This window comes from Pezoporus occidentalis, unplaced genomic scaffold, assembly GCF_034315485.1.
Source record: "Pezoporus occidentalis ecotype Australia unplaced genomic scaffold, CSIRO_AGI_Poc_V1 ctg14, whole genome shotgun sequence".
NCBI lineage: Eukaryota > Metazoa > Chordata > Aves > Psittaciformes > Psittacidae > Pezoporus > Pezoporus occidentalis.
Genome location: NW_026913209.1, coordinates 73534 through 97323, shown reverse-complemented (window position 1 = coordinate 97323; position 23790 = coordinate 73534). Strand labels below are relative to the sequence as shown.

Sequence of the window (23790 nt, the reverse complement as noted above, 5' to 3'; positions counted from 1 at the left end):
TCTTTGTTGTTCACTCCTTCTTAAAATCTGTTTTGCTTTGTTCATTGCTCCTAAGCACAGAGCTGGTATTTTCCTGGACCTGTTCCCTACAACTACAAGGTCCTGTTAATGCTAATGGTGAAATCTAGGCACTCTTTTTTTTTTTTCATTTTACCCCATGAACATCACCTTACATTCCTCTAGTTTGAATTCCATTTGACACGTTATTGTTCAATCATCCAAGATTCTCAAAAGCTTCCCAAAAACAAAAGAAATGAAGCATCAGAATTACTTGCCTTGCAATAAATACAAGATAAATCTGACACAGCATCGCTGTGTTATTAGTTTCAGTGTGTTATAAAAGATACATTTGAGAACCCTGTACAGGGAAAATACCTAACTCAAGTAATTTTTCCACAATTCTATCTGCCTCAAGCCATAAATCGTGTTCTTTACACTTTCAAGTTTTTAATATTGGTTTATGTGTGCTTTAGATTCATAGAGCTGTACAGATCACTTAGCAAATATGACAGGCTATGTTCCCTAGGACACCACTATATTCACAGGAAGTTACAATATTCACTGATATTGCTAATTGACTTACAGAAGAAATAACTGTGAAGAGATCAGTCTTACAGCTGTTCTTTCACATTTTTGGTGCAATAAAATTTTAGAGGTTTTTTTTTCCCCTTCTACAACAGAATAATCCCAGAGTCACCATTTTGGGTACGTGTTTACATGTTTACTTGCTGGTTTTTTGAGATTTGAAATGGAGTAAAACCATAAAGCATGTTCAGAGGAAAAAAGCCGGTGTTTCTAGAATGTATTATATCACCAATATATTTTCTGAACCTAATTTGTATATTTGTAATACCTAATTTGCATAATCTGCCTTGAAAAAAATTGGCTTACAAAAGATCAACTGAAGGATGGCTTGTTTATTTCACAGGGGAATACTGCTGTGCAACATAGTGTTTCTGTGGTCCTTAGGCTTCATGGCCAGCGTGTAAACAGATTTATGATATTGTTAGAATGGACTGTGGTTCTCTTGAGCTGTGACAGTTGTTATTTTATAGTACTTAAGTCAGTGTGAAGTGCAGTTGGCCACCTACTGGAAATGGCACATACAGGCATAAATAATGTGTAACCACATGATTCCTGCAGCGTATAAAGGCAATAATGTAGTCATATTCCCCCTTTCAAATGCACTCTCCCTGGCACATTCAGACTGTTTATCAGGCAGCTGTGATGCTCTGTGACAAACTGCCCATTCTCCATGCTTGTCCATTCTTTATGGCATGAACTACTCTTTTTCAAACATACAGTCCTGTTACTTTTGCAGGTTTTTTACCATCCACATCCTTTTTAATACACACACTGATTGAATTGCTGGTAAATCCACAGATATGAAAATAACCACCTATGTCTTCTCCAGTAAAGATCCACACATGATAAAGATATATGACTATCAACACAAAAAAAAAGAGGGTAGTTGCTTATCCACCTTCACCACAACAGAAGAAAGGTATTTCAATAGTACTGCATATGGAGGATGTGTTTGTAATACAGCCAAAAACATTGCCTGATGCCACATGTTAATTTGACACTGATTCAGGAGAAATTACTTGGTTGACTGGAGTCAGAATAACCTCATGATAAGGGTACAACATCAGGAGCCAAGAAATCTGGTCTCTCCTCATGGCCCTATCTCAGATTATTTATGTAACCATGAGTAACCCAAGGTCAGAGCTCAAATGCATGACTGAATTATGAGCATCTAATAAGTTACTGTGGGTCTGAGCAGTGATAACTCACGATAACTGCTTGCATTCTCACAGCCAGTGAAGGACATGTAAGTTGATCCAAACCCCTTGTATCTGGCAGACTTAAAACAGCACTTAGAAACAGTTAATAAAAATCAGCTGACAAGGGGATAACTTCATTAAGAGCCATATCTTGCTTTTTTTTGTGTGCAAGTGTAAAGCTACCTATGGAGGTCTAAGTGCTCTAGTCCCTTCACTCCAATATCTCCTACTGATGGTTCAAATTGTTTATATTTTTAAATTTGATTTTTAATTTTGTACCTGGTCTAGAGGAAGGTGTCCCTGCCCATGGGGGGGGGGGGGGGGGAAGGACTGCCACGAGATGATCTTTAAGGTCCTTTGCAACTCAAACCATTCTATGAGTTATCACGTGTTGAAAGTTCCATTTCCCTCAACACAGAAGAAATGCTGCAAGAGAAAACAACAGTTACCCTGCTCAAGTTAGTCTACACACTCACCAAGGTGGGGGCGGGGGCTTGTTTTTTTGGGGGGGTGGTGGGGGTTAGTTTGTATTTTGGAACTTCAAGGTCATCGTGCAAAGTGCTGATCAGATGGAAATTCATCCTGACAGGTCAACTTTTTGATCTTTTTTTTCTAAAACACTTGTAGGTTAAATTTATATCAGCAGATTTTATGCAAGATATCATCTGTCAGCACCTGTCTCGCTTTATGCAAGATTGGGTATCAATTTGTCCTTCCACAGAACAGAAGCAGAAAACCCATATAAAACCCCATGCTGTGCACTTGGCACATATGGGGAAACACAGGGAGAAAGTAGGCTGCACTGAAATGGTTTGTCCCATTTCAAAAAATGGCATTGGGCTGCAAAATCTGTTTCACATGCAGACGCTGAAGCGAATTGACAGGCAATTAGAAACATAGTAACTATAGACATTGCCGAGTGGGAGAAGTAGGACTGGAGCAGAGCAGAGTCCTGACACCAACAGGAGGGAGTGTAAGAAGGGGAGTGTAAGAACAGGAGGAAACAGTGTGTTTCTTGATATTAGTAATACTTCTACCAACAAGCCTCATTTTGCATTCAGTTGCCGCAGAAGTAAGCTCTATGTTTATATGCTCCACCCGCACAGGTAATGGTTTCATTTATAAGTGCACAAGAGATAACATCTGCATGCTGATCCCAGCAGCATTCCTCTGCCCTGCCTCCCCATCTGTCTCCAGGTCTGAGTTACCAAGAGGTAGCAGAACCATCAGCCCAAGCGTGTGTTAGCTTGTCTGACCGGTCAAAGACCCATATTATGGTAAAACAACGTTCACGTCACCAATTTACATAGTAAAGCAGAAAGACTGAATTAAAGAAATGGTTTGGATTCTGTAAGGAATTTGGGTGGAAATTCTTCCTCAGCTGGAATTCTGAACGCTCAGCATTACCATCAGGGCTTAAAGGAAATGGATAGAAGTCAAGTGGGACCACTCAGACAAGGCTCACTTCCTCTTTCCCATTTCACATTTAACTCATTCACTCCCGTGTCCGTGGGAGATGAATCACAGATGATGGCAATATCACCAGCAAGTAACCACTCAAAATGTATTCTTTCTCATGTCTAGATAAAATTCTAGTAACTAGTGGTGCCTGTGTGAAAAGGTTCCATGTGAAACTGGAAACTGAAGTTTCAGAAGACAGCAACACAGGCATAGCCCCAGGGTAAGCGGATTACTCAATATTCTGCACTTCTGGAGCAGGCTGACCTCATCCACCCTCAGCAGCAGATGTTCCAGGCTCTGAAACAATACTTTACCCTCCACATCCCAGATCAGGCTGAGGACACTATCCTGCAGCTCATCTATACCCCGCAGCACATCTGTAATATCCCTGAAGTCACACCAGAACTAATATCTCTATACACTGCCTGCCTCACAGATCATATTATTAAAACTGCTCCATTTTGCATTGCAGGAGATTCATGTTTTGATAGACAAACTACACCAACAGTGTTTATGTCCCCCCTGGCTCTTCCACAATTCCTGGTCTTTCTCTGGAGTCAGTCCAAGTCCCCACTAGTAGCACATGCTCCCTAGCCAGGTAGCCTTACATAGAGAAAAGGGTCATACAAATATTTCATCTAGGTCTCGATCAACAGTTGAAACAGAAACATTTATTTCCATCCTGACTACTTCCTGGAGAAGTCCCAGGGTAGAGGCTGCCATCCTCATGCAGTGAGGGGTGCTGTGACATAAAAACCTGGTTGAACCATCACAGCCGAGCAATCGCTGCAAACATTATTTCCTCCAGTTCCTCTACAGCCAGGCTGTAAATGTTTCTGCTTGTGCTTCTGGCTTACAGATGTATGCCACCCACAGTTCTTCCACTTAGAACTTGGAGTAAGCAGCCCTAAGATCAGGCTTGCGCTCTCACAGGCACTGGCACCACTCAGGGTTACTGCCAGCCTCCTTCCTCACTGCCTGCGGCTGGAGAGCAGGCATCAGAAAAAACAGGTCAGGCACCTCTCTTTTTCTGCTCATGGATACTTTTGAGGAGTGTTGGGATTCTTGCTAGCCTTGAGAAATACACAACTCACAACCTCAACAGACCTGCAACACAAGTCAAAATAAATAAAAACATAAATATCCCCCCCCCCCCGAAAAAAACAACACAAAGCCAAAACTATGAATATACATTTATATGTTGATACCACGTGTACATTCATTCCTTGTTGGACTGCCCCAGAACTGCTTGGAAAAGATGGTCCACCACCTCCAGTTATTGCCTTTAAGTCTCAACAAAATACCGCAGCTCTCCCAAGGGGCCTCAGCTCCCAAGGGACCACAGCACCTTCTGATGTAACTTCAACCCCAGTAAGAACAACACTAGCAGCAATGTTCATTTCAGTGTCACCATAGCTCTTAAAATGAATACTGCTGAATCAAACACCACTGCTTCATAGGTAACATGTCATATATAAAATGTCATTTCCCACTGTGCCTAAACTTTGGAGTACCTTACTTCAAAGCAGTTTTTTGGGGCATTTTTTAAGCAAACTGGAATCCAGGATGAGTTGCAGCCTTAACCTAGGATTGATTCAGACTCACCCTGGTACTGACTGACAGCCAATTGATACCACAACTGCTAAGAGTCATCTACAAAGCTGGTCTCTGTCTAGTCCCTGAAGCAGCAGGCACCCATACGACAGAAAGCGGTGGCAGGGCTGTGTGAATCACTGTTCGAAGGCAGACTGGTTGGGCCCAACATCAGCCACCAGAGCCAAACGCTCCCCTGAAGAGCATTTTATTCTGAAGTCGGACATGTACAGAGCACAGTCAAGGTATACTCTACACAGGACTTTTGTTTCAAGTCCAACAGACACCTCTGTGGCGTTTTCAATTTCTAAATAATGAAAAAAAAAAAAAAAAAGCAAACCACAAACCACACACCTCAGCATAAAAAGCTAGCACAGATCTTCCACTGTCTCCAACACATTTAGTCCTCAAAACCTGGTTTTGTGTTGTTAAGACAGCAGGTTTGCCAAGGTTCCAGGGAAGACTGTTCTGATGAGAAACAGCCCAACCAGACATACTGAACCCCAAAACTTTCATACCCTCCACCTTCTAAGGGTTAGACACAGAAAACAAGAATTTCCAAGCACAGTGCAGTCAGCTTTCAAGTTGACACAACAGCATTCTAACCTTGGCTTCAGCATCTGCACTCAAATGGCAATCCAGGCCAGTTAGCACTGGTCATCCTGCTCATCCATGTCTCAGCAGAGCAGCCAGAGCACAGGCAGAGACCCAGCAGCTGAAAGCTTTCAGCTCTTGCACCTACTGCCTTGCAGAAAACCTACCTTCTGCACAGGCTTTTTTATTTGCTTGGCTTACAGGCATAATAAACTGAATGAACAGGCCTGAACTGAATGAACGCATTCCCAACATCCCTCAGGAAAAAAAAAGAAACAAACCAGGCAAAATTAACTCAGCTTCTTTGAACCCTGCTCCAGTCTCCCTACAAACCCTCTCATCCCATCCAGGGAAGATGCAGTGGTCAAAATGTTCCACAAGACACAAGTGTCACAGAACCCACTTGAATTTGGCTTCAATATAGGTCTTGAAGAAAAAATAAAAAAAAAAAAAAAAAATGAGATCACGCACAAACAATTCTCACATTTAATGTCATGGCACCCTAATTACATTTACAGTATTTTCGTCTCCACCAGATACTGTGTTTCAAAAGTATAATGGGGGGGGGGGGGGACAAACATGAAAAAGCACTGAGGTTTTTGGTAAAGTTTTAGAAACTCAACCATTTGGAGTTACATATGCACAAACGCCTTTCAACAAATCACAAAGAATTGTATTTTTCACCCTCACACTACAAAGAATAATAGGTTTTGATAAGTCTTTTCATAAGATTTGGAGATCAAAGATGGCCCTTGTAAGTCAGGGGTGTCATAGGGTTATGTCAGGGCTTCCAGTGGAGAGCCTGCCATGAAGCAAACACTATAAATAGGCAAAGAATGTGCAAGAGCTCTGAATAAGTGAGAAGCACAGCATGCTTGGCCAGCCTGTGCTCTGACAGCTGTAGTTCTGAAGGCTGATGCCTGAGGAAAGCCTGCCTGAACTTACAAAATCATAGAAGTTTGAGTTGGAAGGGACCTTCAAAGGTCATCGAATTCAACCCCTCTGCAATGAGCAGGGACATCTTCAATTAGATCAGGTTGCCCAGAACCACATCCAGCCTGGCCTTGAATGTCACCACGGATGGTGCATCCATCACCTCTCTGGGCAACATGTACCAGTATTTTACCATGCTCATTGTAAAGATTTTTTTCTTAAGTGCAACCTGAATCTCCCCTATTTTAGTTTAAAACCATTACCCCTCATCCTATTGTAACAGGCCCTGCTAAAAGTCTGTCACCACCTTTCTTACAGGCCCCTATTAAGAACTGAAAGGCCACAATAAAGTCTCCCTGGAATCTTCACTTGTCCAGGCTGAACAACCCCAGCTCTCTCGCCCCATTCTCATTAGAGAGGTATATTCCATCCATCTGATCATTTCTGTGGCCTTTCTTCAGCTAAATTCTCTTCAAAGCATACCCATCACAGAAAGTCACACAGCCACACATCGGACTACAACACTAGCAAAAGGCTCTCCTTTGGATTTTACCTTGGATCAACCACCAAAAGCAGCAGAAAGGTCACTTGCAGAAGTCACGGGAATAATATGAAGCATTTATTAGTTTACCTATGAGAAGAAATTCAGAACTAATACGGAAGCAGATAAAAATAGGCTAGCTAGAAGTCTTTCTAAGATACTAAGGTACTGCTAAAAAACTAGCAACCCTATTGTTTTACCATCAGTTTCATACTTTGACATTAAAGAGTTATGGAAAACAAGTACACTTTGTATGAATAAAGTTTGGAACACCCTTAAAGAGGAGAAGCTAGCCTAGAAGCAGGCAAGAACCCTTGATTTTCAACTGAAAGCTGAGCCTGAAAGACAGCGAACTCACAGTAACTTAAACTTAATTTTGGGAGTGGCTGTGTTTCCTACAGTTTACAGTGCTCATTTTAGGTTTATTCCTCTGATTAAGGATTACAGAACTGACCCAACTTCATTAAGTGGAAAAAAAAATGTTTGAAGAAGTCAGCGGTTTGGTTGTAGTAGGAATTTAAATATTCATTCTCTCATGCTTACGAACTGCTTGTCCTGATGTTTCAATTTTTTTTCCCCTTTAATTAAGAAAATATTCACTAGACTAAAGTAGGCATTAACATTTTACCTTTGCATCCTGCTTCTAGAGTTGCCTCCCACATCTATGCTCCAGCAGTCATCATCCCTGAAGGACATTCACTAATACTCTTCTATTTAATACTAAAGGCCACGTCCTTCCAGAGTTTTACCAGCATGAACAATTCTCCTCGAACGCATACAGAAATGCCCACTTAAAAACACTTTGTGAAAGAAAGCAATTCAGAACATTAAGTTCTTAATTTGTTCAATTGGATGCCCATATGATATGAATCAGACAGATCACCTGATTCATGCACAGGACTGATGGAGTATATTAAAGAAAAAAATGCAGAAATCTACATGAATTACAACTTTTGGTTGAATCATATATTAATCATACAGAAGAAACTAAAAATCTCTACTTACATTAAAAAAGGGTGGAAATAAACACACTCCAGCACTTTTCCTACTAAAGAATATTGCACATTCCAATAACGTTGCACAAATTACTGGCTTTTTATAAAGACCATATATGAGGTATTAGTCTATTAATAAATAAAGAAGAACATGGAAAAGGAAAAGCACTTAACATAATGCAACAATCCATTCCAAGTATTTAGTGAGTGAAAACTGAACAAGCAATACTATGTACCCCTTGGGGAAGGTTACTTAGCAAACAGGCAGCTTTCAATATTCATCCAAGAAGTGAAGGGTTAAATCTCTTTTGGTAAGGATTTTAAGAACTCGAAGTCTACGTAGAACACTGCTGTTTAAAATGCTCATTTTGCTCATGCAATCAATCTGAAAGGCAAATTTTTATCGCGTAATTCTACAGAGATGGTAATATATGGGTGACAGTAATCTTATCAAAGGGAAGCAATTTACAATCATAAACCTGTACTACTAGTTACAAAATAAATGGAATTTTTGGGTTGACATCAGTTAGAATATTCAGGGTTTTCTTGTTTGCTTTCTTTTGTAGTTTTAAATAGTTTATACAGGTCATTCATCTCCATGGTGCTGAAACTTATGCCCATTTAGTACTGTCCCTATTAGCAGACTGCAGCACCACAAGGCATCAGGTAAATACAATTGTAATTTCCACTTTTACTATGTGTTTATGCTAAAAATTCACCTTTCAAATCACAGTGCTGAAAAATTCCTGATGACAGGTAATAAATCTGTCAATCAAAACAATCTATTTTTTATTTAGACCCTTCCAGAAACACTAGAAATCTGTAGGCAAGCTTGTCTTGTTAAAGTTCACAAAAACACAGAGGAGTATTTAAGTTCAATAAACTGAGCTACAGAAACAACACTGCACACATGGTAATGTAATAAGCATAAAACAAAGAGTGTTTTCGGTGTGCTCTTCCACACCTGTTTGAAAGATATTTGTATGTTGCAAGGAAAACAAACAAACAAACAAACAAAAAAGGCTTTGTGTGCACACAAGCTTATATGCACAAATATCCCTTAACTCTGGGGTTATTCAAACCCTAAAATCTTTCAGGCCAATGAAAGGCTATTTGTAAATAAAAGTTAATGACTACATCACTCTCCTAGGCGAAGCACAATCTTAACATTCTCTCTTGTTATTTTCCAGCTTTAAAAAGTATTTTTTTCATTAATACATTTGCAAAGCTGGACAAAGAGTAAAAAAAGACCCAGGTAAGTCATATTTCTGCCACTACTTTGTGTAAATTATCTAACTTGCACAGTAAGTCCTTATCAGATAAAAACTGCAAGTGCAAACTTGGAAAGACGTGATAAAAAAAGAAAAGCAGCACTTCAAAATTAAAGTATCATCTCCTCTGCTGCAATCCACGCACCAGTAACTTAAAGTCCTGAATTGGCATATATGAAAAAAAAATATTTCTGAAATTAAAAATACTTGTGTTGAAGTTCAAAATTACAGAAAGTATTTACTAAACTCAAATCCATAGCATTTTCTGTCCTGTGAGATTATTTCTCTCCCATTTTAAGTACTTACTGAGACATTTACTTCCCAAACATATGTTGTTTCTATTCTGAAGATTAGTTTCATCTACAATTTCTTTATTGCAGTTAAGTGTTTTTTAGAACAGTTAAGTTTTTTTTTTTTTTCCAAGTTAGGACAAAGTTAAGAAAGATCATGAAGATGTTGGAAGAAGAGATGAAAAGAAAGGAAACACTATTGTCCTGAACAGTCTGTGTACGTGGTCACCATGTTTCCTCGTCGCTGAGTGACAGTCCTGCAGTGCTTGCTGGATCCGTGAAACCTGGAATCAGTTCGCACGGCGTGTCGGTGTGCGTTTTCGAAGTCACTAAACGAAAACATTTTTTCCATGTTCTCAAACACATCATCAAACAGTCCACCTCCAAAGGAGAACTCTTGGAAAGAACGTCTTTGCCGGTTGTGAGCTTCCCGATGACTCTGGAAGTGATTTTCAAAGTGCTTTTTTGACCGTGAGTTTTGACTGAAGAGATCAAAGTCTTTGAACAGATCGTCAAAGTTGAAATTAAATGACTGACGGTATGGGCTTCCATTATTCCCTTGTCCTCCATGACGGCCAAACTGATCATATTCTCTTCGTTTGTTCTCATCTGATAATGTTTCATACGCTATTTCCAGAAAAAAAAAAAGAAAAACAAAAGAAAAAAGTTTATTTACATTCCCAATTAAAAAAAACAACAAAATAAAAGACTGAAGGAGAGAGGATGAGTTAGGAAATCTATGCAACAAATGCCTGCATTCCTACAGAAGGCAGAAACACAGTGCAGTGCCTGGAAAACTATTTTCCAGCCAGGAAGTTCTAGCTACACTGCAGTTACAACTAAGCAAAAAGACAAACATCAAGGAGATAAAGGGAATTAATTTCCCCCATGTCCAAATATTCACTTTTTCAAAAGTTCACCAATAAACCCAGATTTTGTGATTGGATATAAATGAAATAGAACAGTTTCCATTCGGTCTTGGGTCCAGAACTATGGTTATTGGTGCTCCATGGCAGATAATATACCCATTCTGGTAACATTAAGTATTTTGAATGCTTCCATTTTCTCATCTGTCAAAGGCTGTCAATTACTTCATATACTTCAACACTTAAAGAGTTCCCAGTTCCTCCTGTAATCAGTGCTAACAGCTGCAGTAAATAAGACCCTTCCTCCTCTTTATCTTTCAAATAAGAACTTTTTCAAAAGAACTCTTCTGCAGGCAAGAAGGTAAACCCCAGAAATCTCTTATTAGCTTAGTCAGGAGTACTACAAACACAGATATATGTTATAAGAGAGTCTACAGGGAGCAGAAATGAGAACAGCTTATCTTTTAGCAAGTCTTTTTCTATTATTGATTATTTGCTTCCACCATTATATTTTATCACTAAACACTTACGAATGATGTATTCCTAGGATCCCAGGATAATTCAGGTTGGACGTGACCTCAGAAGGTCTCATCTCCAGCCACTTGCTCAAAGTAAGGTCATTTATGAGATCAGACTTGGTTATACAGGGCTTTACCCATTCATGCCTGAAAAATCTCCAAGGCTGGAGACTGCACAACCTTTCTAAGCAACCTGTTCCAACGCTGGCCTATCCTCAAGGTGAAAAAGTTTTTGCTTATAACCACTCTGAACTTCTTGCACCTGTTGTCTCTTGTGCTCCCACCATGAACCACTGAAGCACCCTGCTGTGTTCTTAATCTCCCCCCAGTTACTGGAACACTGCTATTAGGTCCCCCTGAAGACCTAGTAATCCTGAGCTGGATCTTACTAGGCAGATCAAAAGACAAGAATTAACCTCCTAGGGCTACAGTTGTCCTACCACCAGGTATTTTTTGTGACTAGACACATAAGCCAAACAGCCTAAAAACCAGCAACAAACAAGCTGTGTAAAAGGCCTGTCTACATGCAAAGTCACAGAAACAAATCAGATACCGATGCTGGACATTTGACAGCACAGTAGAATCAGGAAAAACAACACTTTTTACTTCTTATTCAGCAAATACAGAATATATGTAAGTTGCCACATTTGCTCACAGATGCAAGCTGTTAAGACTAAGGTTAGCATATATTACCTTCAGCAATTTCTCTAAATTTTGCTTCTGCACCAGGACTCTTATTTTTGTCTGGGTGGTATTTCATAGCCAACTTGTGAAACGCCTTCTTGATCTGGCGGTCAGATGCAGTTTTTGGAACTCCTAAGATATCATAATAGCTTTCTGTAGCCAGTATTAATTCAGTTATCATTAAAATGCAGAGAGCAAACGTGAAGACAGACTGTGTAGTGGCCATTTCTCTAGTTCCTAGAAAGAGAAAGAAATATACTTGAAGAGCAAGTTAATTCACATTCCACAATAATTTAAAGGTGCAACTATAAGCTGGGAGAAAACCTGCACGTTCCATAAGTCACTCAGTGACAGACATGTAAACATGCTGTTACACACATTAACCTCCATTCCTCTGGTTTCATAATCACAGAACATGTAAATGAAAATACTGTAAATTCACTTTTCACATGCATAACAAGCACACTTCAGTGTTCACTTTTGTTTTACACCTACTGTTAAGCGTACATTCTCCCACCAAGCTGTTGAAGTAAATATATAATATATTTCACTGTATCAAACAGTTCATACTGGAATACCTGAATTAGCTTTAAACTAAAGCTCAGATTTTAGCACCATAAATGCAGCAGCTCTATCAAACAACAAAAAAAAAAAAAACAACCAACCAAACCTCAATACTGGAAAACCAATTCAATGATTATCTTGTGCAATAATAAGAACCTAAAAACACAAGTAGTCTAGAGATCAACTGTGAGGTGCAGGAAAACAAGACTATCAAGACACTCATGCTCAGCTTCAGAAGGTCATTTAAATGACCTAAGGTGACCATGATAAAGAATAAAACCCTCACGTAGAGTACAGAGGTCAGTCAAGTAGGCACATTTACTTTACAATGGGCTAGGCTTAGCTTACTTTCATATTAGATTATACTATAAATAAAAACACCTACCATTTCTTTGATATCACAGAATTCATCTGATAAATAGCACTGCATATAAGGGTTTACATATGACACTCTCAATGGCTGAACTGAACTAAAAAAAAAAAGTTTTCTAGACAAGACAAGCAGCTTCAACAGCAATTAAAAGTTATAACTTTTTTTCAGCAATGTATTGGCAAAAAAGTTACAGTGCTATAAATAAGAGATAAGAAAAATCAGTTCCACGTAGCCACATGATCTTTTATGCCTTTTATGAAGGACAGGTTGAGCTCTTCCTACCATAAGAAAAGATCAAACAAATTATTTTCCAAAACACAGAGAATAGAAATATAAGTGTTTGAAGACAGAATGTTGGCTGTCACCTGGCCAGCAGGATGTGCGACGAGGCCCTGAACGTACCAGAAGAAACACATCTCCCTCACCAGATTACACTGGTACCGTAAATACAAACTAAAGAAATGAATGGCATTACTTTTCTGAAAGTTGAATAAATTAACCTCACAGTCCAAGCACCATTAAAGTCAGAATACTTTTAGACTCTGTGTTGCCCAACTATTTTTCACCCAGAGTTCTAACCCTTTGAAAACCAGGCACACAAGACAATTAAATCTTTAACAGGAAAGTCTATATCCTCTAAAGAAAATTAACATCCAAGAACTAAAAATGGAAAAAAATACCACTTCTAATAAGTAGGTCAGGGGGCTAAAATGAACATTGTGAGGCAAGAGCAAGAAGCTCATAAGTACCCATGACCCCCTAAGCATTTATTTGGCTAGCAGCCTGCATGGTAGCAAGTGTTAAGGAGCAGCAGTTGAAACAAACTGTATTTCAATCAGTGTATTTTGATATCAAATGAACAGCTACCTTCAATATTCTTCGTGCATGATACCAGGCATATTTTTAGCTCAAGCCTTTCCAAGGCTTTTCCATGTGCCTTCTCTCGCCATTTCGCTAACCTGAAACTTTGCCACTTGGACACTAAGAACCCTGTATGTTTACACCCTTTCACACTTCTGGGGCTTTCTTCCTGTCTCTGCTTTATAGATATTGATTTATGCTTTCATCTCACATGTGAGATTGTTTTTATTTAACTTCATTTCCCCACACCTGCATCATGCTTGTATAATCACCTGCTGCATTCTCCTAAGGCTAAACTCCCCACTTCTCCTATTAAACACTGAAAAGAGCTAAAAAGAGCAGCTGATGCCCATTATTGAGCCAAATCCTCTTTTCCGACCCCCAAGAGCTGAAGAACCTCAAGTCACTGGTTTGAAAGTTGTTTTTTTTCTTCCCAACCTTCTCTGCATCTATTAGTCCTGATAATTAATTACACCTAAGTTTGCCCTGTTCTGCACTTTTACACTAGGATTTCTGTAATGCAGTTCTATGATATACTGCCCCTAGTTTTATTTGGATTTCTAAAGCATATTTCAAAAAAAAAAAAATCAGTAATTCAGTTTCACTGGTTTGTTGTTTGTTTGGTTGACTTTTTTAAATAATGTAAACAGATTTAATGCTGCCCTTGAACAACTCAGGAAAACTCGAGTAAAAGGAAGTGTAAATGAAAATCAAATATAACCAAAATTCCAATAAAAGCAGCATTTTAAACTTATAAGGGTATCAGGAAGAAATAGTAAGACACTATAATTAATTATTCAATTTACTTTTAAGAAAATAAGTATCTCATATGCTGTCAGCATCTTAGCATTGCTACTGTTCACATGCTAAATGCCTAACCTCCATCCCACCTCCCCTACTTTCACAACCCCTTTCAAAATAAAGTCTCTTTAAACTCTTGTATTACTTCTGTCTCTTCGCCCTCAGTTTCTCAACAGAAAAGGGCAGTGTTTAACTTCCCAGGCTACGCACAGTAGTTGCTTAAAACATTCCAGAATGTGTTAAGTTCTATATAATTCCTGACAATAAACTCATGTCACTACAGTCTTTCCTAGCAACTATGACAAACTCCATTTAGGCACATCTATCAATAAAGTTAGAGATTTTATTAATACAGGTTAACTACTTAACGCTGTTAGGTAAAAAGTTACAGATCTCAATTGGTATTCAGCTTGGTATAAGAGGTATAGTGTCTAATATTTATCAGAAGTATCACAGTTCTTCATCAGTTTTTCAATATTATGAATAGCTACACGATGAATTGATGTTTAATTATGATATACCTGGAAGAAAATATGTCACACATAGAAAATAAGGATCCACTTCCATCTGGCAATGCAAATGCCCCATTCCACTCCTCTCTGAAAGTAATTAGCAGATGCTAGGTAAATGCTTATATTCATGAAGTCTAACGTACTCAGAAAACCCACAGTCACTATTATTCTGATCACAGGAACTGTGATGCCCTACCTAATGGAGTCCTAATGTCACAATTATTTTCACAAACAATTTACTTGGTAAGAAAGTTACCAAAGCCTTCCACTGGTTCTCATATCACGACTAAACCCAATGAGTAAGCAAATCGCCAAGTACACAGCCACCTACATGAAAGGCTGTCAAACATCATGGCTTGTATTTTTCCTGCCCTCTCCTCCACTGACCCGAAAGCAAAAGTAGAAGGCTCCCGAGTCTTGCTCTGGAAACGAAACGGAGCCTTCCCCGGCATCATCCTCCCTCTCCAGAGCTAAAGAGCCTCACTAGAGACGAGCCAACATAGCGAGGCCGAGCCAGGGCTCGGCACACGACACCAGCGACACTGAACGACACTGACCCACCTCCCAGTCCGCCAGGCTTGGCAAGACCACAGCAAATGGGCCCACGGAGAAGCGAGATCCCGGAGAGCAAATACACCCACCAACTCCCAGTATCCTCAACTCCCTCCCCCAGCCGCTCGGCGCACCCGCACCTCTCGGGCCCCTCCGCCTTCCCTCCAGCACCCCCGTGCCTTCCCCAAGCCCTCCCGCAGCGGCCGCCCCGTCCCCACGGGAGGCGGCCCGGGTCCCGCCGCGCCGCTCACCTCAGAGCGCGCTCAGCACCGCCGGCGAGCCCGCTGCCCCTCGGCGGACCGCCCGCCACTCCCGCCCAGCGCACGAAAGCGCGCGCGCGCAGACCTTCCCCCGCGCCCCGACAGCGATTCCTACACGAAGCGCTACGCCATTGGCTGCTCAGCCCCACGTGACTCACCACAGGCCGGCGCCGCCACTGGGCGGAACTTCTTCCCCTGACGAGAGGGGCGGTGGGAGGGGTTATTGCCGCTGTTCTCGGGCCTCCTTCCTCCGCACCCCTCCTGCCCGGATGGTTCCGCCCGGGTCCTGGGGCGCTCTGTTCCGCTATGCCGCGGTACTGCGCTGCGTCCACCTGCAAGAACCGGGGAGGGCAGAGCGCCAGGGATCGGAGCAAGCTCAGCTTCTACCCGTGAGTGCCTGCGAAGCGGTGTAGGGGCTGGCCCCGGGCCTGCTGAACGCCATAAGGGGCAGTCCTCGGGTGAGGCGGGGCCCTCAGGAGCCGGGGTGAGCAGTGGGTAAATGACGGAGAAGTAACTCTAGGGGCTGGCGGTCGCCTCTGAACCGGGCTCGGTGCTCTCGTCTCTGGGGAGGAGAAGGCGTAGGGCAAAGTGGTCGACAGGTTGAGCATTTAACTGCCCCCCACGAAGGCTGCCAGCACTTCTGGTGGCAGGGGGGATGCAACAGCATGGAAAGGCTCTTGAATAGTGCGAGTATCTGGGAACTGAAAACTGAAGAGATTCGACATTCGCGCTTATAATCGTGAGGCTGTTTAGTGTTAGAGCTAAGTAGCACCGGTACACTGGTTTTCTGAAGTGTGGCTGCCTTTGTGGTAGGGGTGTTTCAGCAGGGCAGGCATTCGTGGAAGTGTTGGCTTAATGCTAAAGCAGCCGGGTATCCTGCGTCTAACAGCTTGAAAGCCAAGCTAAGGACCCTGCAGAGTAGGAAAGTAAACATACATTGGTTCTTTGAATTTAAATATTCCCACTAGGATTATTATCTTGCAGACAGCGGTATTGCTGGGCTGTTTAGAGGCTCCTAACTAGCTTGGTTGCCAAAAAGCAGTTTACGGTGGCTGAATGGTACTATCCAGCCACCTAATTGATTAGTCACCATTCCAGGCCCCTAGTAACCGGTGTACAGCTGCAGTTACGTGGCTGTTGTTTCCCAGATCCTGAGACCCAGAGTAGTGAGTTAAAAACTGTTTCCCAAACTTAAGAGGAGCACAGTGCAAGTAGCTAAATATTAAATTGTTTCTGTTGAACAAAAGTGTGATGAGAATTTGTCAACAAAAGGGTTTTTTTGTAGCATTTAAGAAAAAATTCAATAAATTTCATGACTAGCCTCAAAATCTGTTTTAATGAAGTTTAGACCTCAAGCCTTTTGTTTCAGTTTTGTCTCAGTTGCTAAGTAGTCAATGTTATGCCATCATCAGGAAGGCTGTGCAGGAAGACTGCTTAGAAACGGATTTTAGCTTAGATTGAAGAAAAAACTCTTTTTCCTGTTAAGTCTCTTTAATATGTGATTCATTCTAAGACAACCACGAAAATGAGGGGAAATAGTTTTAGATAATGTGAGTGCCACATGGATGATCAAAACACATTTACGTGCTAATACATATTTATAAGCAGATGTATGGCATCAGTGTAAAGATGACTGCAAAACCACAGCTGTTTCATCTAGCCATTGAATTGTGCTGCTGTGGTCCTGAAGAAGGGGTGCTGAGATTTGATTTATGGAGATCTCTACATTACAACTGGTACTGATATGAATTGCAAGTTTTATTGCCTTCCCTCTTACCACCCCAAAGAAGTCCTCTGCAGCTCTGTGGTTTTGGGTCTGAGCCCCTTCTGAACTTTCTAACTGTGACGTAATCTCATGCCCTTCTTTGCTTTATTTCTTCGCCGCTCTGAGTTGTGCAGTGGTGGCAGCTTACTGGATAAATTCTGTCTACTTCCTATTTTACTTTTTTTTTGTGCCTTGTTTACACCAAAGAGCAGATTCTGTTGATGCGTGAGGGGGTATTGAAGCAGGAGCAGGTTTTGACGAAGTCGCCCTGAAGCTAAAATAATAATTTTTGCAATGAGCCAGTGTCTCTCACTACGGATAATTTTGTTTCTCGTGTGAAGCTGACTGACTTGGGAAAGCAGTGAGTGCTGCATTGCAAGAGTAATGGCAGTAGAAGTAAATGTTCTCAAGACCTTGTGGAGAGGGTTTATTTGGTGACATGATCTTCGATCAAAAGAAGACATCCTCTTACAGAGCCTTTTTGGACCTCTGTATAAAACATCCCAGGCTAAGCTATGTTACTCATGGGGCATGCCTTGTAATGTATGCAGTGTTGCTATTGCCTGTACACGATCTAAGGAGGCAGGATTTGGAAAACCAGAACTTCTAAGCTGTCCTTCAGAGGTTATTGTGTTCGTACCAGCAGTGATCCTTGCATTCTTGCAGATGCTCAGAGCCAGAGGCATGAAAAGCTTCCTCTGTTTCGTTGGTAACTTGAAAACTCAAATGGCAATAAATTCAAAAGATTGGGGAAGGGGTAAAGACATGCACATTTATCCTCTGAATCTCAGGTTTCTTTCTGTCAAAATCAGCCAAGTTTGTAGTTTTGGAGCACTGTGGGCCTATGTGAGAGTGTCATTGCCATGTGTTGCTTTTGGAGGAAACCTGCAGCTTCAGGGATTTGAGAGGATCTAGGGCTTGTCAAGAAGCTGCCTGACTAACTGGTGCTTTTCATAGGATTGGAGTGACACAGCGCTCCAGGCTCTCTCCCCAGCCTCTGTTGTATGGGAATACCTCACTGCAGAGCTGATTTTTTTTGGTGTGTGTGTGTGCATTAGAGTTCCATAAATGCATGGTAATACGCATAATCAAAATAAATCATTGGTAATTGAAAGGAAAAAAAGAGTTAAGGGAAGAGAAATTGAGCTAAAATGCTCCACTTCCATTTGTTACATGGTAGAGTTAAAATAAACTTGATGTGCAGCAGAGAAATCTGTAAGCAGATTTCAAATGCCCTGATATCTGCCTGGGAAGAGAAGAGAGCCAAGAGTGGTCTCAATGCTTATGTTACTATTGCTACAACTGCTTCACTGTACATGCATCATAGTGAGCATTTAACTTCTCTTTGTGTATTGTGATTCACTGAGTAAATTACACATCTTTGCCCATTTTCTTTTAATTTAGTTCTCTTTCCCATGTCAGTGTTTGACCTTTTGAGTATATTTTCAAAATCAATTTTTTTTTATCTATGAACATGCATACTCTTCATTTTCCTTTTCAAGTAGGTTAGATGGTTGTAAAGTTAGTTACGGATTATATAATATCGTGTGGGCTCTCAATACTGTACGAAAGCTTACTTGCTGAAACACAAGATACAGAAATGCATTGCATTTGTGTGTATTTACTATTTGAGCAGAAATTAAATCTAGCACTGGAAATATTCACATACTTCAGATTATCTGATAATTTGGATATGACATGTATTATAGCAACAAAAGATTTTGTTACCACTTGTGTCAAGTAAGACAAAAAAAAAGCCCCACAAATACTATTTATAAAATGAAAGTCAGACCTGACTTTTTTTAAATGAAGACAGTGTGTTTCATCTTGCTTCAGCAGAACTTTCTGAGCAAGTGCTGTAGGATCAAACCTTCCAAAACATCTTGGCCGTGGGTTCTGAAACCTCAGCTAGCAGAAATCAACAGAAATTCTGCTGCTGAACTCTGAAGTAAATATCCAACTAGAAATAACTCGGGTAATTATTGGATTAACATAGAAGTGGCATCCTGATTAGCATGTCATATTTAAATTCTTTTTCAAAAGGCTTATTTTTATATTTTTGTAAGGAAAGACTACCTTGTAAGGAATGATGAGGTATTCTTTATTTGGAAAGAATAAAGAAACAACAATAATGTTTTTAATTTTTGTTCGTTTGTTTCAATTGCTTTGAAAAAGGTTTCCACTTCATGATAAAGTGAGACTTGAGAAATGGTTGCGGAATATGAAACAAGATACGTGGACTCCAAGTAAGCACCAGCTTCTGTGCAGCGATCATTTCACCCCCGATTCCCTTGATGTGCGATGGGGTATACGATACTTGAAGCATACTGCCGTACCAACAATTTTCTCTTCCCCAGAAGATGAGGTAACGTATTCCTATCTTTTTGAAATTGTAGTACAAAGCTTATCAACTGTTGATGCCATACAGGTGTTCTCATTATCTGTACTATATTCATATTTTATTTAAAAATAAGATTCACGTCCATTTTCAAGATATCCAGTTAATTGGATGATCATATTTTTTGGTTGCCAGTTATTTTTTTCTTTTCCATTATTATCTGTTTCTTTAGCCTGGCCTCTTGGTTTGTTTCTCTCCCCTACCACCCTTCTGTTTGTTGTTTGGATTTAGTTTTTTGGGGGGTTTTGTTTTGGGTTGTTGTTGGTTGTTTTTTTTTCCTTTCTCACGTTTTTGTTGTAGGTTTTTCTTGTTGGGTGTTTGTTTTTTTTCTTTCCCTCTTCATGACTGTGGTGCACCTGGACACCAGGTGCCATCAAAGTCATTCAACCACTTCCCTCCTCAGCTGGATAAGTGAGGAAAAATGTAACAAAAGGCTTGTGGGTTGAGATGAGGGCAGGGAGAGATCACTCACCAGATACTGTTATGGGCAAAACAGACTTGGCTTGGGAAAAATTAATTTATTACTAATCTCTGCTCCAGCACCTGGAGCACCTCCTCCTGCACTGACCTTGGTTTCTGTAGAGATATTTCTCCCATATATTCTCACTCCTCTTTTCAGCTGCAGGTGGTTGCAAGGGGGTTTTTCCCCCTTCTTAGCTGTGTTTTCACAGGGGCACTACCACCATTACTGATGAGCTTAGCGCTGCCCAGAAATGGGTCCATCTCAGAGCTGGCGACAGAAGCCACCCCTGTAGCCCCCGCTACCAAAACCTTGATGCGCAAACCCAGTACACTGGCATGAGCAAAGTTGAAGTTACTCCTTGTCCTTTTTTATTCTGGTCATTTTGGGGTTTTTGTTTTAGTACCAAGGCCTAACAGGAGTACAAGTTCGGCAGCTTGGATTCTTCATAATGAAGCTTATTAGAAAAAAAAAACCCAAGACACTGTTAGTTTATTTTTTGTTTTTGTTTCACATACTAAAAAGCTCTTTTGGATACTGATCTGAAATCTAATCATGTGGTGATGTAGTTTATGGGGGGGAGAGAGGAGCGGAAATAAGGTGGCTGAAAAAAGATAAGATTCAAACCACCCGTCTTCTGTAAAAATTGATCCTTCTGCTAAGATTTCTATCCATAAAAAAAAAAGTTCTCTTTCTTTTTCATGAAGTGCAAGGGTTTAGTTGTGAGCTTTTCACTGGTTATTTAAAAATCAGCTTGTGGTGTAGTACGTCAGTGTGTTTCACTATTGTGCAAGCCTGTGTTCATGATCTTTTTTTTTTTTGTTGTTAAGTTCTCTTTGGGTTAGACTGCATGACTAAAAATTTGCTATATCCTTCTAAAACAACATTGTTGCATCTTTAATGCAAAAATCTTGTACTGTGCATATTTTATATACGTATATTTAATAGAATGTTTCAGGTGGTAATAGGAGATGCTTGCCAGTCTTTGTCAGACACATTTGCATAGCCAGCTGTTTTCAAGTGCTTTTAAAATAATGATGACTCCTATAAACCAGTAAAGTTCCTTAAAAGTTTGAAAAAAAAAAGTATTATTTCCTTTAGAGCTTTAATATAGTATTTTAACATCTAGGACCTGAAGCAGAAGTTGTGGAAGGTGCTTACATGAGTTTTTGGGTCTCTTGTATAAGTTTTAAACAGTGCTCATCTGAATTACTCCTTATGCAGTGCCATGCTATAGAATGAGATTTGCCCAATTTTTTCATGCTCAAGTGAATTCCTAGTTACAAGCTGGTTTTTTTTGTGTTATTTTTACTCTAGGAAAAAGATTCTTCTCGGAAAAGCCCACAGGAGAGAAAGAAAGAAGACCCAGAAGAAACAAATAATAACGTAGTGTCAGAGAAAGCATTTGTACTACTTAAACCTTGTACACCAAAGAAAAATCCTGTGCTTGCAGAAAATGTAGATGAAAAGGCAGTAGTTTTTTCAACTGCATTGCGTAAACCTTTACAAATTCAAAAACTGCAACTTCAAAATGGAGAAGACTTTCAGGCAGACAGTTTTGTTCTTGATAGTTCATCGACACATCATATACATCAACCTGATCCTGTTCTAATGGCAGCAGCAGTTCAGAGCATGGAAGCTACCAGTGTTCATACTTCTGTAGAGGATCCAGCAGGTTGTGCAGCTACAGTGCTGCAATTTACAGACCCTGACTACTTGAACTCATCTCTGAAAAATGCTTTAGGTTCAATTACTGACTATGCAATTGAAAATCCTAACTCTCATATTGTAGGATGCTCTGTTGAAGTACAGCCAACATCTGAAAGCACAGTTTTACTGAGTACAGTGACACAAACTATTGAACAGTTCAGTGGAAGTGAAGAATCTGTCATTGCTATTATTGTGCCAGCTGAGAGTTCAGAAGAGCCTGAAATGGTGAATAGTTCTTTTCTGCCTATTAAGCCAGAGTTACTTGACATAGAGGAGACAGAAACAGATGCATCTGTGTATATGAATGCATATAGTGGTAATGAAGTATTACAAAATGAGCATTCATACTGCAAACAAGACATAGACAGAGATCTCCTTTGGCAAAAAATTTCGAAGCTTCACTCTAAGATAACCCTTCTTGAAATGCAGGAGGTAGAAACTCTGGGGAGACTGAGGTCCTTGGAAGCTCTTGTTGAACAGCTGAAGCAAGAAAACCTGCTTTCTGAAGAAAAGCTGGGGATTGTAGAAAACTGCTTTACAACACTTGAAGTGACGGTGTTACAGTAAAGGCTTGCAATGATTGTTCTAAAGTATCTTTTTAGCCTCTTTGACCTTTTGGATAATTTTAAAGCTTTTTTTCATTCATGGTATTTTAAGCATCTAATGCAAATTATGTGAATAGCAAATATTCCTTAAAATGTTACATCAACCACTGTCAGAATTGTGTAATAGAATATTGCCTGTAAAACATGACTTGCAAGTAAGCTTTAAAAAAGTATTAAGCCTGTTAAAGTTTTATTAAGAAATATATGAATCAAATAAAGATTAACTTAAACCTTTCTAGCTGCTGGCTTCTCTGAAACATGCAACTCCGGCATTTGTTGTAGTAGTAGAATGGACAGAATAAGAGTGTAGGATGGACAACTGTAAAACTGTTGTTTAAAGAAAAAAAAAGTGTTCCATTTCTCTTCCGAGTAAGGAGTTAAATAATAGTCATTGTCCAGAGAGGCCACAATTGCTGTGTAATTTTCTGTTCATCTAACATATGTTCTGATAGTTTGTTGTATACTTTGACCTTATTAAAATTGTTTCTGCAATAAAAGGTGTTTCATTTTGTTCTGGAAACAAAAATTCTTTAAGAATATTGTTACAGTGAGCAGGTCCATCTCCTTTTTGGGGAGTGGCATTATTCAGCTCAAGTGGAAACAACAATCTTAAATAGTGTTATTTTTGTTGGTTAATAAAAAAAAAAAAGATCTAACTATTCTGTGACTGCTACCTGCTCAGCATTGCTCGTCTTAACAGTCTGTAGGTGGGTAATGCCTATACCCTTAACCACACACTGGGGGGAAGAAATGCTTTGTGAGGCAAATTGTTAGGGAAAGTAACGGAATATGGCTCATTATTTTTCTATATCTGACTTTTCAAGAAATCTTAGAATCATAGAAGAGTTTGGGTTGGAAGGGAGCTTAAAGATCATCTGGTTCTACACACCCCTCTTTTGCCGCTCCACAGGAAGGGACACCTTCCACTAGATCAGATTGCTTAAAGCCCCATCCAACTTGGCCTTGAAAGCTGCCAGGGATGGAGCAGCCAATGCTTCTCTGGGCAATGTGTTCCAGTGTTTCACCACTCTCCTAGAGAATTCTTTCCTAATACCTAATCTAAGTTTTTCATCTTTAAGCTTGAAGCCATTACCCCTTGTCATGCGTCTGCATGTCCTTCTAAAAAGTCCCTTACCAGTTTTTTTTGTATGCTCACTGTAAGTACTGGAAGACTCTGACAATGTCTTCCCTGAGCTCTCTACAGGCTGAACAAGCCAAACTCTTGGCCTGTCTTCACAGGAGAGATGCTCCAGCCCTCTGATCATCCTTGTGGTCCTTTTCTGGACTTGCCTTTTCTCGAATTACCAGACTAGAAATCCATTCCCCTGTGTTGTTTTAATTAACTAGTTCCTAGTGCAGAGGATGCCACTACAGTAGAAAGGTACTGACAAATCATTTG

General features: G+C 40.2%; 2 protein-coding genes across 2 annotated transcripts; one reads left to right on the top strand and one right to left on the bottom strand.

Moving 5' to 3' along the window:
* Positions 1–5907: 5907 nt before the first annotated feature.
* Positions 5908–12882, bottom strand: DNAJB9 (DnaJ heat shock protein family (Hsp40) member B9). Its single transcript, XM_062609553.1, has 4 exons — positions 12833–12882; positions 12201–12250; positions 11540–11767; positions 5908–10089 (listed from the first exon to the last, which is right to left on the bottom strand). The coding sequence occupies exons 3-4, from the start codon at positions 11754–11756 to the stop codon at positions 9659–9661; spliced, it is 648 nt and encodes a 215-aa protein (XP_062465537.1). The 5' UTR covers positions 11757–11767; positions 12201–12250; positions 12833–12882; the 3' UTR covers positions 5908–9658.
* A 2826-nt stretch (positions 12883–15708) lies between these two features.
* Positions 15709–22888, top strand: THAP5 (THAP domain containing 5). The gene is made up of 3 exons (XM_062609554.1): positions 15709–15842; positions 19394–19583; positions 21394–22888. Exons 1-3 carry the CDS (start codon positions 15760–15762, stop codon positions 22351–22353), a joined length of 1233 nt encoding a protein of 410 aa, XP_062465538.1. The 5' UTR covers positions 15709–15759; the 3' UTR covers positions 22354–22888.
* The last annotated feature ends 902 nt before the right edge of the window (positions 22889–23790 follow it).

Bases quoted from the DNA above. Each gene is read 5' to 3' on its own strand.
- DNAJB9 (XM_062609553.1), bottom strand. From the start codon at position 11,756: ATGGCCACTACACAGTCTGTCTTCACGTTTGCTCTCTGCATTTTAATG. The intron at 10,090-11,539 runs GTAATATATGCT...TTCTGGAAATAG, and splicing joins ATTTAGAGAAATTGCTGAAG to CGTATGAAACATTATCAGAT.
- THAP5 (XM_062609554.1), top strand. From the start codon at position 15,760: ATGCCGCGGTACTGCGCTGCGTCCACCTGCAAGAACCGGGGAGGGCAG. The intron at 15,843-19,393 runs GTGAGTGCCTGC...GCTTTGAAAAAG, and splicing joins AGCAAGCTCAGCTTCTACCC to GTTTCCACTTCATGATAAAG. The intron at 19,584-21,393 runs GTAACGTATTCC...TTTTTACTCTAG, and splicing joins TCTCTTCCCCAGAAGATGAG to GAAAAAGATTCTTCTCGGAA.